The 17908-nt window shown below is 44.0% G+C and overlaps 1 protein-coding gene across 1 annotated transcript; it reads right to left on the bottom strand.

The window, feature by feature from the left end:
- Window positions 1–6336: 6336 nt before the first annotated feature.
- LOC105930258 (kidney mitochondrial carrier protein 1) lies at window positions 6337–16934 on the bottom strand. Its single transcript, XM_012868376.2, has 9 exons — window positions 16699–16934; window positions 16412–16559; window positions 16077–16171; window positions 15752–15837; window positions 13602–13697; window positions 13384–13508; window positions 12210–12333; window positions 7941–8021; window positions 6337–7496 (listed from the first exon to the last, which is right to left on the bottom strand). Exons 1-9 carry the CDS (start codon window positions 16760–16762, stop codon window positions 7455–7457), a joined length of 861 nt encoding a protein of 286 aa, XP_012723830.1. The 5' UTR covers window positions 16763–16934; the 3' UTR covers window positions 6337–7454.
- Window positions 16935–17908: the final 974 nt, after the last annotated feature.

The following is a 17908-nucleotide window of genomic DNA, read 5'->3' as shown; positions in this document are numbered from 1 at the left end:
GCTGCAATCGTAAGTCCAAGCTCCTTTAAAGTTGTTGCACAAGTTCTAATTTATTGTAGATTTTTTCTCATCCACACCCCGCCAGATATAAAGTAATATTTTACCAAAATGTTCTTTTACCTTGATCTTTCTTCAGACGGACTGCTAACATTTTTGGAGAGGCCAAGCCAAAGTCCGGACTTGAATCTGATTGAGAATCTGTGGAGGGCATTAAAGATTAGGGCGAGGGCAAAGAAACCATCAAACCTTAACGACTTGGAACTCATCACCACAGATAAATGGTCAAAATAGCAGTGATAGAAAGCAAAAAGCTTCTCAGCCATTAAAGGTAGAGTCGCCGATTTTTCCAGAAGTTTCCCCAAGTCTCTTTTTGAATATCTGTGCGTGTGCAAGACCGTCTTACCTTGCTCTTCCGCTCCTCAGGGGGATCACGTGAAAAATATCTCCCAAATCCACTGTGGTCTTGTTTCTTTCTACTGAGGCCTTCCTCTTCTTATAAACATGAACGCAGTTTGCTTCTTGCGACTTTCAGCCATGTTCAAAGTTTACGGTGCAGCAGCGGAGCTACAATGAACGACTGACCGCTAAGCTAACCGCTAAGCTAACCAGATAACTAAAAGTGTTTCTGAACATAATTACCAACTATAACTTTAAAAGAAGGGTTTGCTTGCTTTAATGCCAACAAAAAATATTTTCCACTGACTTAACTTTTAAGGAGGGTATCAATATTCATTGGCTTGCTAGATTCTTTATTTTTTCAGAACAGACTCTAGCAGTAGCCTTTCTACCATGCGATGTAGAGGGGGAACTGCATCTTTTGGGAGCTGAACATTTGGATTAGTGTGCCCTAGCAAACTGCTCACATGTCTTTTGTCTCTATTGACACGTTTCTGGCACAGTTCTGGCAGGGTATCTGTCCCCTCTACTTGTCGGACATGCTGCTACAGATGTTGGTTTTTAAGCACAGGTTATACATTTGCATCAGGATTATTACAGACCAGTCCAGTTTGATATGCTGCTGTGTCCAAGTTTCAATGATTTAGGTGTTGGTGTGAAATTAAATTGAAGAATTTTGAGCTGGTCCTCCTCCATTTTTCCTCCAGTTATATCTTGCAACAAAAAACTCAGAATCTTTCCTTCAAAAGGCTAACCTTGACTCCTACTAGCTTTCTTTTTGTCATTGTGCCTAAAAAGCTCAATCTTTGCCTTGTTGGACCAGAAACTAATTTGTATTTTTCAGCTTAGCCTAAAAGCTTCAGTTTTGGAGCAGGATCTTCTTTCTTGGTCAGCATGTAAGACTCTCTTCACTGTAGATGACACTGATGCTCCCGCAGTTTCTGGTCCATGATCCATTTGGTGGTTCCTGCGTTGTTCTTGGACACCCTAGCTGATTTCCCTTTCCTATGACGTCATCAGTGTTGGTTAGAAGGTTCATACCTAGATCTATTTGTGTGTCGTCCAGGACCAACACTCTAAACACACATCAACACTGGTTTTTACTGCATAATTCCAGCTAAGATTAAGCTTCTGAAATGGACCCTCTATAAGCCCTATTGGGAATGTACAGACAGGCGGGATCAATTCCAGGAGACAGTCCAGTTTGAATGTAACTGCACCGTTTCAGTCAAAACCTAGCGCAAACCACGGCAGAAGATTTTTGAAGGCCAAAAGCGGCAATTGATGGGCAACTGATTAAGCTGAATAATGTATAATCGATCTACTGTGAAAAAAAAAGCTCATCTTGAGATGCATTTGAGCTGAGGTGCTGTTCTGATTTCCTCATCAAATCAACGAATAGCAGAAATCTAAGCAGCGTCAATCAGTGATACTTAAGTTGTTCGTTGGCGCTGGAACGAATGAGACAGGCCCACAAAGAGTCCTCAGTACAGCACTTTTCAGCTACTGTCTTCTGGCACGGATGATATAACAGGAGCACAGCAGAGAATCAGGACATGTGTTGCATGCTCCCCTCTCTCCCACCGATCCTGCTCCTCCTGTCATCTTCTATTCTCTTTCTTCGCACACATCACAGCTTCCACGTCGCCCGAGATCTTATAAAGTTTTCTCCTGATCTCCCTGCTGACTCCGTCTGGCGGGACATGCCATCAGCACATTTGTATCCCCCCCCTACAAACACACACACACACACACACACACACACACACACACACACACACACACACACACACACACACACACACACACATACACACACACACACACACACACACACACTGGTCTTTCTCCTCTCCAGCTTTACTCTCTAACTGTGGAGAGCTTTAGCATCGGAGAAAGCCGATGTCGGCGAACAATCACACACACATACCACCAACTCACATCACAGGGCCCTGTGTGTGTGCGCATGTCTATATAAGTGTGTGTGTGCTATTGTGTGGCTTGTGCATGCGGTCTTAGCATGCTGTGCCTGAGGGCAGGGAATTTTAAATCAGGAGTCCAAGAAAACTGATACCAGTGAATATTTGAATGCTTAATTCTTATCAGAGGGTGGGATACTAACGAACCAGCTTTAACTTGGTGGGTTACACAGAGGGAGACTGGGGTGTAGCGGTATGGGGTATTTTTATGTCTCCATTTGCCTGACCGAGCAGGAAGGAAGAGCATGGGCTCTGCCTAGTGATCATTCAGTGTAATTACATTTTCCCAACACATCCTACCTCGAGTCCTTGACAGGGGAAGCGTCTTTAGAAAAAGGGGTGAAAGGGAAATCGTCAACCTTTTCCGATGAAAACAGCAAATCACATTCACTTTCATCTGCTTCTCACACACCGCATAAAGAGGCAAAGGATCCAGAATACCAGATTGCAGAACAAATAATCTCCCCTTACTTTATCTCCTTCAACATGCACTGTGCTGGCCTGCTCTCATCTTAATGAAACAATGGAGCGGCATTACCAGCGGCTCATCCTTGTGATCCTGTCTCCCAGGGGTCCCGGTCCTCTGCCTCTGGTGTGCAAATGTAGGTCGGCTGTTCTGTGAATAAGGGGGCTGGCTGTTTGTTTGGATGGGGGGGGGGAGGGGGGGGTTAGTGGAATCAGGGGCACAAGATCCAATAACCTGATTCCCTGTTAAACCGCCTTGTTTTATTGTCATGTTTTTATTGGGCTTTTTTATCCTTGTTTCTATTCCATGTATATTTTCAGTGTGACTTATGTTTTCCACTCTGTGAAGGGCGCTTTATGCATAAACTTACTTTACTTTTCTCAAACAGAGTTTGAGTTTGGCAAAAAGGGATGAAACAACGAGAGCAACTAAATGCTTCTGCTTCCCATGGCTTTTATGATGGATTCAGCATCTAAACACTGTGTTTACGACCTTGTTCGGTCAAAACTCTTGGACACTATAGGATCGTAAGGTTTCCCACACAGTAACTACCAAATACTAGTGGTCTGTCTGGTCTCGGCCAAGTCAATTACCCTTAAACTCTGGGATCAATCCTAACATTGAGTTGATCACAGTGTCCCTTTGGTGTCAATACAGGAGACAGTTGTATTACCACATGCATTGGATGTAATTTGTGCCAGTAGCGAAACAGGTGAAGTGTACACGACTCTGAAGTCAGGAAATGTCAGATGAAGGGCAGCAGCTAGTTTGCTGTGTAAACAGAACATACTGCAGGAAAACACAGCTAATGTTATCGTTTGATCATGCTAACTCTTACAATATGATCTTTTTACACTGCTTTTCATAGTTTACTCAGAGAGTATCTATAAGGTACTTTCAGGCTACGAACAAGGTAAGCTGTAGGTAACCCACACCTACCTCATAATGCTGCATTGTGAATACTGAAAGACTCAGGATTGTAGCACCAGCTTCATCTGAAGGGGACTAAACGTCCATCTTGTTCCCGCCAAACTAAGCAATCCCATTACACACCAATAAAGTTGTATTTATTAGTGGGTTAATTTTAGTCATCTATATTTAGCTCTAATGAGAAACCCATTTTTCTCTCTGGATATGTTTTGTTAAACGTGTTACCTCGCACGGCTACAAGTGGTCCACACGGACAATGCTGAATAGCAACATGTTTACTGTGGAAACAGAGAAGAGCAGAAATCTGCACACTTCCCCCCTCACAGAGTTGTGTGTTTTTAAAACAAGGTGTTCTGATGTCCTCCTGCATCTGTGGCCTGCAAGCAACCTCGTTTTCAGGAGGCTACGATCCCTTTCGTTCACACAAGCAGCAGAGGATTTTCTGAGTCTCCGTTGAAAACAGTCCCTTATCATTTTTATTATGTTTGTATTTAAAAAATGTGATCGAAAACCTACAATTGTTGCCGTGGATCATCATAACTACATTAAAGGAATTACATAGTGGCCACTAGGAAGACTTTTTTTTTTATGAGAAAGGGCAAGTGGTGGTGTCATTTTTGTGTTCGTCAGCACTATACGGGCAGAAAGGCACGGCCCTTCCTTCAGCTGGACCATGATAAATGTATCTCCTGGGTTTGCACACCCAACCACTTTGTCTCCAGCCTCCACAAACGACAGAACAAAACCCCAAAAAGTAGATAAAAAGGCCAGGGTGTTTGGAGCCTTATTCCTCAGACACAAAGGCTTACTCTGATCCCTGCAACACAATGCAGCCGTTTCCCCCTGTGCCCTTAGGCCAGGCAACAAATAACACCCATAATGGAGGATGTCTGACTACCGGGGTCCCCTGTGGGCCCACTAGTCCAGCTCGGAGAGGACTGTGCCTCAGACAGGATGCCAGGCAGAAAGCTTGCGATGCCTATTTATGGATGCCCAATCTGGGCGCACACACATTTTTACTAAAAACTAATTCCTCACCGCTCACCTCGCTGGCAGCGTGGAATATTCTTCTGCCATTATTTGACACAGTTGTCAAGCGGAGTTGGAAAACAGGTTTGAATGCGCCGTGAATAGTAAGTCAGGCGTTGGAACGGTTTGAGAGTTTCTCCCTCCCAGCTGCAGCGTGCCAGCGCAACCCATGGGGGCTCAGATGAGGAAGATATGACAATAATAGCACACACAGAAGTAATAAGTCCCAGGCTGGACCCCCCACTCCCCTCCCCCAATAAAGCTAGGATCCACGGATCTACACAACGCTTGCCTCTCAGCAACCTGGAGCTCCCCCATCATCTCCTCAAACAGCTCAAATAATGGAAAACTGGGAATTTAGTCACAGAAATAAAACTATTACATCTTAAATTCCCCCCAAAAAAACTCCTGTTTGCGCTGTGCTGCATAACACATGAGCGCGTTTGAGGAGAGGAGACAAAAGAGTAATCCCTCTGAAACACCATTGTGCTAGATTTGTGGCCTCAAAGTTGAGCGCTGGGAATATGGGGAGCTTCAAACAGCTCCTGGTGTTATCATCTGGGTCGCCTTGTGGCGGCTGAGTGGGCCAACAGCGCCACACTGTGGTGGCTATGAACCCAAACAAATAGCAAATTACCCCTCCACCCCCCACCTTCTTTTTAATTTGAACACACGAGTCTGGATTTGAATAAAGCTGCATTTAATAAACATGGAAATGAGAAGTATAAAACAACGCTGGCTTCCATTTTTGCAGAACCAGCAGCTTGTTAAACATACTCATGATTTCACTGAAAGCTCAGTGTGCAAATCCAGGACAAGAGAATAACCTGAAGTCAATCATATTTAATAGAGCCGCACAATATACCGGATGTCAGTGGAACCGAGAACACCGTCTCAACCGTGAAGTACGGGGGCGGCAGCATCGTGTCGTGTGAGTGTTTCACTGCAGGAGCGATTGGTGCAGTTCACAAACTAGACTGGTTGATGAGGAAAGAAATTATGAAGAAACAGAGGGAATAAGTGAACTGTGCTATGCGTACCATCAGATACACCACACAGTGGCTGGATCACAATATTTTGGAGTGGCCATCAAACAGCCCTGACCTCAGTCTCATAGGAAGTGGGCAGAGATGAAAAGGTGTGTACAAGCAAGCAAGGCCTACAAACCAGACTGTCAAGAGACTTGGGGGAAAATGTCAGCAAACTATTGTGAGAAGCTTGTTGAAAGATACCATAGCATAAAAGGAATGAAATGTATGTCTGCTTTGAAGCAAAAACTGAACCTTCTCGCTCAGTCTGACATTTGAATACAAATAATTTTGGTCATTCTAATTGAACCAAAGCGAGTTTAGTCCTTTTTGATGTCAGACAGTGAGGAAAAAAAGAAGAAGGTCATGGCTCTTGCTAGGCACTACACATATATGTAAATATCTGGTTTGAACAGCATGTATGTAGGGGCGGGTGACCGCCCCGGCCCCTTCTGTGCAGAATTACACTACAGCATACCCCAAAGTGTCTGTAAAGCGAAGAGCCAACGAGTTTTGATGCTTTTTATTTTGAATATACAAGTCCACAGCTTTATTTAAATAAACTTAGTATTACAAAATGACACTGGCTTACACTTTGGCAGAAGCGGCAGCAACTCAAACATACTCATTTCTTTCCCAATGGAAGCTTAAAGCGTGCAAATACAGCACAACGGAACAACATGGAGTGAAGCAAATTTGAAAGGTTGCTATAATGACGCAGCTGTAGGAATTGCCTGATCTGACCCAGTCATGCTAAACCATGAAGTTTTTAATATGCAAGTTTGCATATGTGATGATTTTTTTAAGTGACAGCTGAAACACAAACTTCGGCATTATCAAGCTGCAAGACAATTAATTACCTCTCCTGCACATGTGATGAATGTCTCATCTATGTAACCTCTCTGGTATTTGAGTCATATACATGTATAAAAGTTACAGTACACCAGATTCTGTTCTTGGCCCTTTACTCTGTAAATACACAAGGGAGACCAATGGAAATAACGTCCAACTTTCCATACACAGAGCTCCCCATTTTCAAATATAGATATAAAATCCACAATACCTTAGATTGTTTGTATTTTTTTTTTTTCAAAAGGGAATGATCACGCCGATTGTCACAGCGGCTGTCCAACAGTCTGAGTCCACGTGCAGCTCAAGCATTACCAGCCTGAACCACTAATTAGGCTAAGGCACACAGCTTACAAAGCACTTTATGTGAATAGGCTCAAAAAAAAAAAAAAAAAAGCCTGCATGCATTCTGATCACCATAACAGAGGCAATTCTGAAGCAGCAGCCTCCGAATGAAATGTAAAGTGTTGTCGTTTCTTTCTCCAATTGGAAAATTTCACAGTTTACAAAGCAGTTGGCTTGAGTCTGAGCACAAACATGGTGTAACGCCTTAAAGTGGCATTTGCATGGAGTACAAGAAGCCGTGTCAGCATTCGTATCACAGTCCTTTTCACATTTACCGCAGGCTTTTAAACAGACGTAGAGCCAGGAGTAATACTGGAACTGGATTTCGTTCTCCCTGCTGGTTCCCCTAAGGATCCACCATCATTCCACACGTTCTCCTCCGTTCGTCTCTGGGCGGAAGCTCCTTTCTTCTTCTCACTGACGTTCTTTCAGTCACACGTTGAGGTTCTTCAGCTGCTCGTAGGTGAGGAAGAACTGAGATGGAGTGAAGGAGAATAGGAGAACATGGAACGAGATTTTGAATTTTAAATAAAAAAAGGGAAGATCTAGGGAATACGCAAGTTTTTCCCCAGTTTTTTTTTACCTAAATTGCTGAAATAAGTTCATATCCACATTACTTTTTAGAAATAAACAAAGACATCAAAATTATTTCTGTTTTCAATGAAATGCTGTGTTCACTCTCCAGCCAGCTGTGGGTCTCATGCGCTCCCTCCACCAGGGTGTGAGCTTCAGGGGGTTACATAACAGAGTTAACTAATCTTTCCCACCAGAAAGAAAGTCTCTGAATGCCGTACTTTACTGGAAGCATAACTGTACTTCACAACCTGCCTCAGCTGATTGCCACATCCTGGAACACACTTCATCCCAGAGGGTACACCTAACCAGAGCAGCAGCCACCTCAGACGGCTGAAAGGATACAATGATGTTCCATGGTCCCAGGCGGAGCCAGTTTGGGAAGAACCCTTTATAGAGTGCCATAAAGCCCTCTGAGCGCCACGTCTGCAGGAGGAAAAAAAAAAAAAAAACAAGTTGAAAAGGATTTCACCTGCACCTCTGAGGAGTCTGAGAGGGGGAGTTGAGACGGGAGGGGGTGGGAGTGGCATTAATGCAGGAGACTCACCTGACAGAGAAGGAACAAGAAAAGCTTAAAAATAAACTGGTTTGGCCAAATGATTTATTCTTCATACAGAATAGACAATAGTAGCATGGGGGCAGGGGGGGGGGGCATTATTATTTTAGGGAGGATTTAATCTGAAAAGCTTTAGGCAAAGAGGGGAGATATGTATTCATTAGGGGCAGAAAATAGAGTAACCTGGTTACATATATATATATTCTTTATTTAGATTTGTATATTAAGGATTGAGTGGAAAATAGTGATATCAGGATCAGGGCATTATCAGATCGCAGCCCACTATATATATCCCTGGAAGTGTTAATGGAAAGAAAAGCCTGACTTTGGAGGCTTACTACGACTGTATAGTTACAAAATCTAATAAATAAAAACAGAGTTAAACTGCATTCTAGAAGCAGGAAAAAATAAACTATTGTATATGGAAAAAAAAAATCTTAGGAAGCAAGAAGTCCTGGCAGAAATTAGTGAAAGAAAAATTAAAAAGCAAGTGGCAAATAACAATATCAGCAAAATCAGGGACCCCTCTTCTAATTGGATTTAAAAAAAGTTAGAAGGTATCCAAAAATGTTTAGAACCATATTGCAGAAAATTATATTCCTAAGCAAAAATTAACAAAAGGGATCAGATACATACATTAGTTTTTAAATTTACCGAATCAAAACTGGATGCTGACAAAAAAGAAATTACAAAAGGTCAAATAAACTCTTAAATCTCAGTTGTCAAAAACCAACAAGACTCCAATCACAGATCAATAGCTTCAGAACTTTATAAACTGCTCAGGAAACAATCAATCCGCCTGCTAAAAATGCATTTATGTGGGTACTAAAGAAAGGAGAAACTCCACGTTCCTGGAGGTAAGCCTTCATTTTGGTTATCCTAAGCAAAGAAAGGACAAACTGGACTGCACTAATTACAAGGCCAGTTAACGTCCTTAATCTAGAGGCTACTGGCTGCTATTATGACAAAATGACAAGAAGATGTCTCACCAGACATAATTGATTACGACTCAACTGGGTTTTTAAAGCTCCAGTTAGGAGGAAGGTGATAAGAGGGTTTGATGACATAAAGAACCAGCATGGATCAAATAAATAGGATTTCTGCAGATACGTACTGTTGAGGCGGTATACCGAGCAATTAATAAAAAAAAAAAAAAAAGACTAATTTAGATGAGCCAGAGTCAGGGATTATTAAGCTGTTAATTTTAGCATACCTATTAAACTTGGCAAAAAAATTATTTTCTAAATTGTATATAGGTTAGGAAAAAGTAAAAGGGAACAGCACAGCTTATAGAAACGGGACAAAAAGAGACTGGAAGGAGGTTATGAGAACTGGGAGGAGATCTGTTGGAAAATTTTGATGGTGAAATTTTCGTTAACAATTAACATCTTATGCATGGGGAGAGGGAACAAAACATTAACAGAATCAGGAGACAAATGTATGTTTAGGATCATGTTGGTGGCAGGTGAAAAAGCCACCATTAGGAAATGGTTGAAGAGAGAAGCTACTAAGAGGTCAGACTGGGTCCAAGTGAAGCAGAATATTTATATGAAGGAAAAATTAACTTTTTCCGTCAGATTAAAAACTGGAAAATTAAAGAATTTCTGGAAAAACCAGGTGGACTTTATACTATTATATAATAAGAGTGAAGAAATAAAATTAACTAATGACACTGCATTGCTCTGGGATTTCCGTCATTCGAAGTTAAAAAGTGAGGCAAACATTAAATTTCACAAATATTTGAGCTTAATATGCTGGGAAAAAATAAAAAGAAATCACATTTTGACACCGATTGATGAACATAGAAATCGGATTTTAAATAGATCTACAGCTTGATCGATCCTGACCAAAGACCTGAAGGTAGGAACCTCAAAAATACAATTTTTTTTTCTTAACAATAAATGCATCTTCTGTAAGAGCTACCCAGCTGCGCTGAAAATTACACTTCAGTCAGAACGCCTTATTACATGAAGACCTGAGGTTAAAAACCTTCTGTATTAGTACGGTTTTTAAAAATGAAGTGAGAGGAAGTACCGAGATGTCAGAAGCGATTTAAAGGGAAATTGTATTTCCTAAGAAATGTGGCGACATGTCTGCGGTTCCTTCAGGCTGTGAGAAAGTGAGAGAGAGCAAAGTATTAGTGGATACCAGGCAGATTGCTCAGAGTACTGTAAAGTCTGTCATGACGTTCTGCCTTTAGAAATGATAACTGCTTTTTATCAATCTTAGTTAAGCTCACATCTACCTATAGGGGATAGACATGTTGTCTAAAGATCCAGCAACGCTAGCTGCCTTTGATGTCATAGTGAGATTTCATAGAAGTTAAAAAAACAACAACAAAAAAACAACTTTGTTTAATTTTCATAAAATATTACTCTAAAAACTTGTCCGTCTTTCCATCTCAACACAGAAAAAGTCACAGACCCGCAAAACTTTATATGAAAGTTCCTGTTGACAGGGCATGCATAAGCTGGTCTAAACAGGTCCAAATATGCATGGCAGAACATTATTATAAAGAAACCCATCTTTCACAATACTCTATAATTAATGTTTAAGTTACTTACTGTCTGACTTTTAATTATCAGTTTAACATTTTTTTTTCCCTTTTCAGATTTTAGCTCTCTCATTATAAAACAGCGTCTCTATAATAGCTACAGTTTCCCATACACAGCAGAGACTACACCGACTTCTGTTCTCTTGCAAATAAAGAGAAACTATGCTGCATTTTCTCTCTTACATCCAACCACAGCAAGAAGGATGTCCAGTTTGAATCCAAATTAGCCCGCAAGTGTGAGTTTTAATATTTCCCTGTTGCCAGTAGCAACAGGTTTATCAGTAATGCACTGAGGGCTGCAGTAACTACGTAAACGGAGCTACATCCAGTCACTATGACCTCCTGAAGCACCAGCATGTGTAAAACAGCAACATGAAGGGACGACACTGCATCTTCCTCCAGGCTCCGCTGCAACACCAACTCTGATATTGATGGGTTTTTTTTGAAGATTACTGAGCAGATTGAGCTCCAAGTTCAGATTGGATATCAGAAAACCCGGCGGTGATCTACCAGCTGTCTAGTAGACACATATAAACTGCACCGCCTTCAGTTTTCACAGCCTCCCAATAAAGCGCTACAACCATTACACACGTGACGCTTAAAAGCTGAGCTGCAGACGCTCTTCAGAAATGTCCCCACTGAAGACACGTGTGGCCGAAAAACTAAATCCAACCCTTTTTCACTGGCTGATTTGCTCGTTAAACATAAACCCCAGCACTTCCAGGCCACTGATCGGGTTTATTCCCCACAAAAGCAGCTCCGGTTCCAAGCCGGTTCTTAACTTGTTCTGCAGAAGAACCTGTGCGGTCGTCCCAAGACGGAGAATCACATCTTTATTTTACATTAAAGTGCTGTTATTTCGATACAGACATTTGATCTAATAAATGTTTAATCCTAAATGGTGTTGAGGCTGGGCTTTATTAATGCAACCTGACAACATTTAAAAATAAATCTACTTTTAGAAATTAACACCTATTGGTTGCAGAGCACTGACCTACTTAAAGTCTGTGACAGGTGGCACCAAAATAACGAGTAGAGGACGAGAAAGCCGATTTCACTGCAAAGCTAATTCAGATTTTTATTAATGTTTCAGCTCTGCGTCGCTCGGTTTAAAATACTCGCACCACCTGGACTAGTTGCCTGTATTCAACAGTGGAAGAAGAGTCTATAGAGAAAATGGCTTTTTCTAACAGCTCTGTCTGCAAAGTTGGACCTCAACAATGTTACTTACACGGCCGTTTTTACAAGTCTGTAACAGTTTGCGATAATTACCCCCCCGTGTGTATTCAACCACACGCGCTTGTGAAAACTAGTGCGCTGTCAGACTCAAGCTGGCCGCTGTTTGTGTTTGGTGAGCTATGCTCGTCCTCAAGTGGGCCGTTACAAAAAAAAATGTTGACACCAGCGAGCGGTCAGGATGACAGATCCCCCCCCTTGCAGAGGGATGGCGTGTGCCTTGAGGACAGGAACGGCGAGTTTAAGCCGGTGCAGGCCTCTGACTCACCTGCAGTAGACAGTCCAGTGTCCCCTGGTACAGAGCCACTCCTCTCTGGTTCATCATGCGTGTCCTGACCACGTCCACCGGATTGGAAGCCAAAGCCCCAGCGAGGCCGCACACAAAACTAGACCTAATGGACGAGAGACGGCCTTTAGTGACATACCCATGGGGGCTGCTCGGCGCTACGGTGTCTGAATCCTAAAAACTACCAACGCTGCCGTTCCCAAAGCCAAACTAAACATCACACCAAATGCAGAGTGGAAATTATTCACACCCCTAACTTTCCCACATATATTCAAACTTCAATGTATCTTGATAGCCTCGTGAGACCATCCTGATCTCGCGAGCTTTCAAGGTTTCACTCGCAGATCAGTCTGGCTACTCTCTGTTAAAGAAAATTTGGAGCCGTTCACCAAACGAACGTCCAATCAGCGTTGGCTTTGAGGCGGGTTGAGGTGTGACGCAACGGGAAGCGCGACAGTTCAGTCTAAAGAACATGGCGGCTTCAGCCGATGAAACTAGCGTTAGCGTGGCTATCGAGCAAGTTTTATCGGAATTACAGAGTATTTATTTGCTGAGCTAACGAGCCTTTACCTGCAGCAGCAAGAGTAGCTTGGCTTGTGGTTACGAGCGACGACGAAGCATGTTGACGAGTACGTCATATACTTCGTTGATCTGATTGGTTTATTTGGCCCGTCTATCACCAACATAGGCCAATCAGCTAACCAGTATTTTCGCCCCTTCCCAAAATTACTTCAACGGAAGGTTTCCAGATGTATATGCGAAGCAAATCTATCTGGCGGCGTCAGGTTAGTATCTTGATGGGACAGACCCAGACGTGGCTTTCACTTGTATTAATTACTTTAATGAGTGCTTTTCTTTTTTATTAGCCGTCTAATTCAGTGGTTCCCAACCCTGCTCCTCGGGGACCCCCCTGTCCTGCATGTTTTAGATGTCTCTCTGCTCAGCTCATCTGAGTCAAATGGTTGCACGACGTCCTGTGGTGCTGCAGAAGCCTCTGAATCCAGCCACTCATTTAAAGTGTGGCAGCAAGGAGACGCCTGAAACATGCCGGACGGGGGTCCCCAGGGGGCCAGGGCTGGGAACCGCTGCTCTAATTTACAACCTCTGTGAATGGCGCATTGGAGGAGGGAGGAGCCCGCAGGTCCCTCAGACTCACAGGAAGTGCGTGTACACGGTGTCGCCCATGTAACCCGACAGGATCAGGTGCTTCTTGGTGATGTCGTAGACCGGGAGCTCGACGCCGACCACGATGGCCGCTCTCTGAGCCGTTAGAGAAACGCCCTGAAACGAAGACAGAAAAAAACGAACGTTCAAGCGGCCGAAGGTCATGAGCGCCGAAACTCCTCATTCTCTCGTTTTCAACATTTAGTCCACCTTCCACAATCCTCTTGTCCCCTCCTGCTGGTAGATGTTGATGAAGTTGCCCATCATGCTGCCCTGGATCACGTTTCCCTGAGCCTGCATCCTGATCTGGGGGAAGACGACAGAAAAAAAAAAGGCCGTCGGATACAACAGCTGATACCGTATTTCCTCCCCGCCAGCCTGGAATCACGCTGCGGGTGTGATTTGAAATAACCACCACCGTCACGTCTCCCTGCAGCTCCCTGATGATTTGACGGGGACAGCGCGTGCAGAACAACCCCCCCCCCATTGAAACACAATGTTCCCAACCTGCAGAAGCGAGCGTCGGGGTGTTAATCTTATAAACACTCGCTGCAGACAGAAGGTCAGCGCGCCAAAGGGAGCTCAGAGAAAAGAGAGCAGATAAGCGTCGGCATTCACCAACCCGTATCCTTTACAGAACGCTATGTTAGGCCTGTCAGGGGTCAGTCTACAAATAAACCACATGTGAGGTCACGATAGCCCCGACTTGACTTTCGCCCCACTGCTCTGCCTTCCTAAGGTATTAATATCTCTTGAACGTTTTCCCGTTTTGGCGCCTCACTGCCAATGTTGGGACTTCATGCAACAGGCCAGCACAAATTAACGCACAATAGAGAAACAAAGATACATGGATTTAACACTTGTTTTTCCCCAAATAAAATGAAATATTTGCCCGTTCCTTTTTGTTAAATAGCTGAAGCTCAGTCAGATTAGATGGAGAACGCCTCTGAACATCAACACTGAAGCGCTGCTACGGTCGTTCTATGGGACTTAGAGCTGGACTTTGACTGGTCCGTTCTGACATGCACCGACATCCTTTCTGCAGCACTCCGGGGCCCGCCGTCCTGCAGACTTTAGACGAGCCCCTGCTTCAACGCACCTGACTCACATATCCAGGCTGTCAGCAGAACCTGCTAAAACTTGAATGCATGCTGAGGAGTTCGTTCAGCGTGCGTGGAGCAAGGGGGCACGGCCAAATGTTACACAGCAACAGCCCCTGGAGACTGGAGTTGTAGCCATTGTAGAACGTTGAGGGTCTTTGTCCTGCTGGACGCTAAACCGTCCCTCCAGGTTTTGGAGTTTTCTTCCAGGACTACCCTGTTTTTAAGCCCTCTCCATCTGCCAGTCAACTACAACTAGTTTTCCCTGAATCTGCTGAAGATGAAGCATGATACCACCACCGTCACATTTCACAGCCGGCATGATGTCTTCAGGATAATACGAAGACCCAGTGGTCCCGCTTATTGCATTATGCCCGTAGGCAAAAAAAAAGAAGAAAAATTGATTTATTTCCTGATCTCATCAGACCTGAGGACCTTCTTCCACATTTCTGGCATCTGACATGACTTTTGAGAGACTGCAAACAAACGACTAATTGCTCTCTTTCCAGAATGCCGTTCTTCGTGCCCCTCTCCCATAAACGGCAGACTCCTGGAGCGCACAACTCGTAGCTTTCCTGTCCAGCCTGTTGGTTCAGGTGGACCGCCGCAGGACTTTCATACTCTTTAGACATCAGGTGGTCTGAACAGTGCTTCTTAAGAGGTTCAAATCTTGAGGTTTTGTTTTATCCCTTAGCTATGCTTTAAGATTTGTCCACAACTTTCTCCCTGACCCGTCTGCTGCGCTACTTGGTCTTCGTGATGCTTTTGTGTTCACAGATGCCCTCAAACGAACCCCTGAGCTCTTCCCAGGACAGCTGGACTAATACTGAGATTACAGAGGACACAAGGGATCCAATTAGGGGACTTCTGATGTCAACTGGTCCCTCTAGATTTTATTTGCGTTTATCAGAGTAAAGAGGGTCATATAAAAAATGCGTGCCTTTTCAGACTTTTATGTGTAAAAAAAAAAAATAATAAAAAAAAAAGAAGAAGGGAACATTTCCCTTCCATGTCCCTATCTCAGGCCCTGTTCTTTGCTAGTCAATCAAATTAATTACATTGAAGTTTGAGGTTGTATTGCAGAGTAAAACAAAACGCCACACCTCGCCCCGCTTCCTAAGCCAGACTGCTGTGTTTTCCACTCAAAGATTTCAGCGCGTTTTTCTGCTGGGGGATCAAAGACCTGTCCGACCCGCTCTGCTGCTTTAAGGAACACCAAACAAGACCAGGCACAGCCCCCGTTTGAGCATAACCACGTACCTTCAGCACATCCGTGGGGTTGGCAATGGAGGAAGAGATGACTCCCGACAGAATGCCGCACAGCGCGTTAGTCAACAAGGTCTCATCTGGAAGAAAATCAAGATATTAACTGTGGATTAACCCGACCCAGCAAACACACAGCCTCAGCTTCCAGTGGAGCTACTGGTTTTATGACGCAATCTCAGCGGGACCCAGAGGTCACACGGTGTCACGCTCAACACCTGTGACCTTCAACAGGAATGTGCGTGCATGCATGAAAGCGACCGCCTGCTGCGAGGCTGAGGCTTTGGGAGGGAGAAGGGCAAAACAGAAGCTGAACGCTCACCTTCGGGCCTGTCAACCAGCAGTCGCTTGAAGCTCTGGTACGTGCCAATTTTGATGGTCCCATAGGAGGCCTGGCGCAGCATGGCGGGGGCAATGCTGCAAAAAACGCATCTTTGTTAGGATCAAAGCTGTAGTGTGACATTTCCTACAGGAAAGCATTGACCAAAGGATCTAGGAAAGATGCACTCTCTCAGACAACACAACAATGCAGAGAGAGAGAGAGAGAGGTTGGTTTACAAGGAACAGGAAGAGGAAGCACACGGTGTAGCCTGAATGCAGCACTTTCATCTCGCATCCATATGAAACACATGCAACCATATCAATGAACCCACTGACCCCGAGTAGAGCGCCCGGAGCCCCTCCTCTCTCCCGATCCTCATGATGGCATGGAGCATGCCCCTGTAGCGGATCTCACGGTACTTGATGTCCCCCACTTGGCCCTGGACCTGCAGGCGCGTCTTGGCCAGGTCGATGGGGAAAGTGCCTGCGGCGCACAGCATTGAACACTCACTACTTTATTTCCTAACCGAGATTTGGGGAAAAAAAAATAAAATAAAACAATCCCACACACACAAAACACCCACGCTTGCACGGCCTCCCTTACACATCCCTCACCCACTCACCGCATTCCGCCGTCACAGAGGCAAGCCCGCCGAAAACGAAAGGCTTCCAGTTCACGGTGGACATTTTTACCTCCCCCGACCGAGCACCAAGACAGCGAGAAGCTTCCCGGGGAGTCCGCTACGCTGCAGCCGAGACACAGTACCGGGTTCGGCCGCCGTCAGAGAAGTTCAGCCCCACGTCGCCTCCACGGAGCGGCAGACCTGAAAGACGAAGAGCTCCGCCTTCCTGCTGCTCCTTCACGGGCTGGCGTCTGTTCTCTAGGCTCCGCCCCCTGGTCCGCCGCCTGGCAACCGCGCCGGAACGTCTCGTGACTTTAAAGATGCTATCGTATGTTTATTTTCTTCTCTCCAGCAGCAGATGCAGAAGCCTGCCAGAAAAAAGAAAAAAAAAAAAAAAAAAAAAAGACAGCGGGCTATTTATGGGCCAGGCTAGAGAAGATTTTTTTTTTAAAGTCGTAATATTACGAGAATGAAGTCGCAATATTATGAAAATAAAGTCATAACAATACAAAAATAAAGCCATAACATTATGAGAATAGAGTCGCAACACCATGAGAATAAAGTCTTAATATTATAAAATTAGAGTCATAACAATACACAAATAAAGAAATAATATTACGAGAATAAAGTCGCAACATCATGAGAATTGAATTGAACCAGATGAATTGAATATTTATTGGCATGGGATGAACTGGGCAAGGCTGTAAAAACATGGAATACACACCTAATTAGAACAAGGCCCGCCCATGGGATAGCTGGGGGACGCCATGTTCTCATGTTCAGCATGCCACAGCTGTATGCAGCGGAGGACAAACTCCAACCTGTTCTGGAGGAGGATGTTGCTGTTGGCAAGGAGGAGTGCACCCCAAAAGGGCAGTACGCCTGTGAGGAAACTGTTTTGAGTTTTGCATTCTCCTTATGGACGAAAATGGCTGGGATGCTCCTTCAGATGCATATGCTGCAGCAGAAATTATATACTTGGAAATCTTTAAATTGCTGTAACATTAACAATTACCTTCCCGTTTTGGATCTGAGTAGGAGGTGAAAAAGTATTCACACCCTTTACTTTTGTAAAAGTAATATTACCTGACTAAATAGTAATCAATTATTTGAAAAAGTTTGTATCATCAGAAAAGTGTACTGTAAGTATAAAGTGTAAATGTTCTCATAATGCATAAAAAAATACCCTTGTAATTTGTGAATCTATTTC

The sequence above is a fragment of the Fundulus heteroclitus genome, chromosome 6 (genome assembly GCF_011125445.2).
Source record: "Fundulus heteroclitus isolate FHET01 chromosome 6, MU-UCD_Fhet_4.1, whole genome shotgun sequence".
Taxonomy (NCBI): domain Eukaryota; kingdom Metazoa; phylum Chordata; class Actinopteri; order Cyprinodontiformes; family Fundulidae; genus Fundulus; species Fundulus heteroclitus.
The sequence above is the reverse complement of the archived record's forward strand: the minus strand, read 5'-3'. Positions and strand labels throughout refer to the sequence as shown.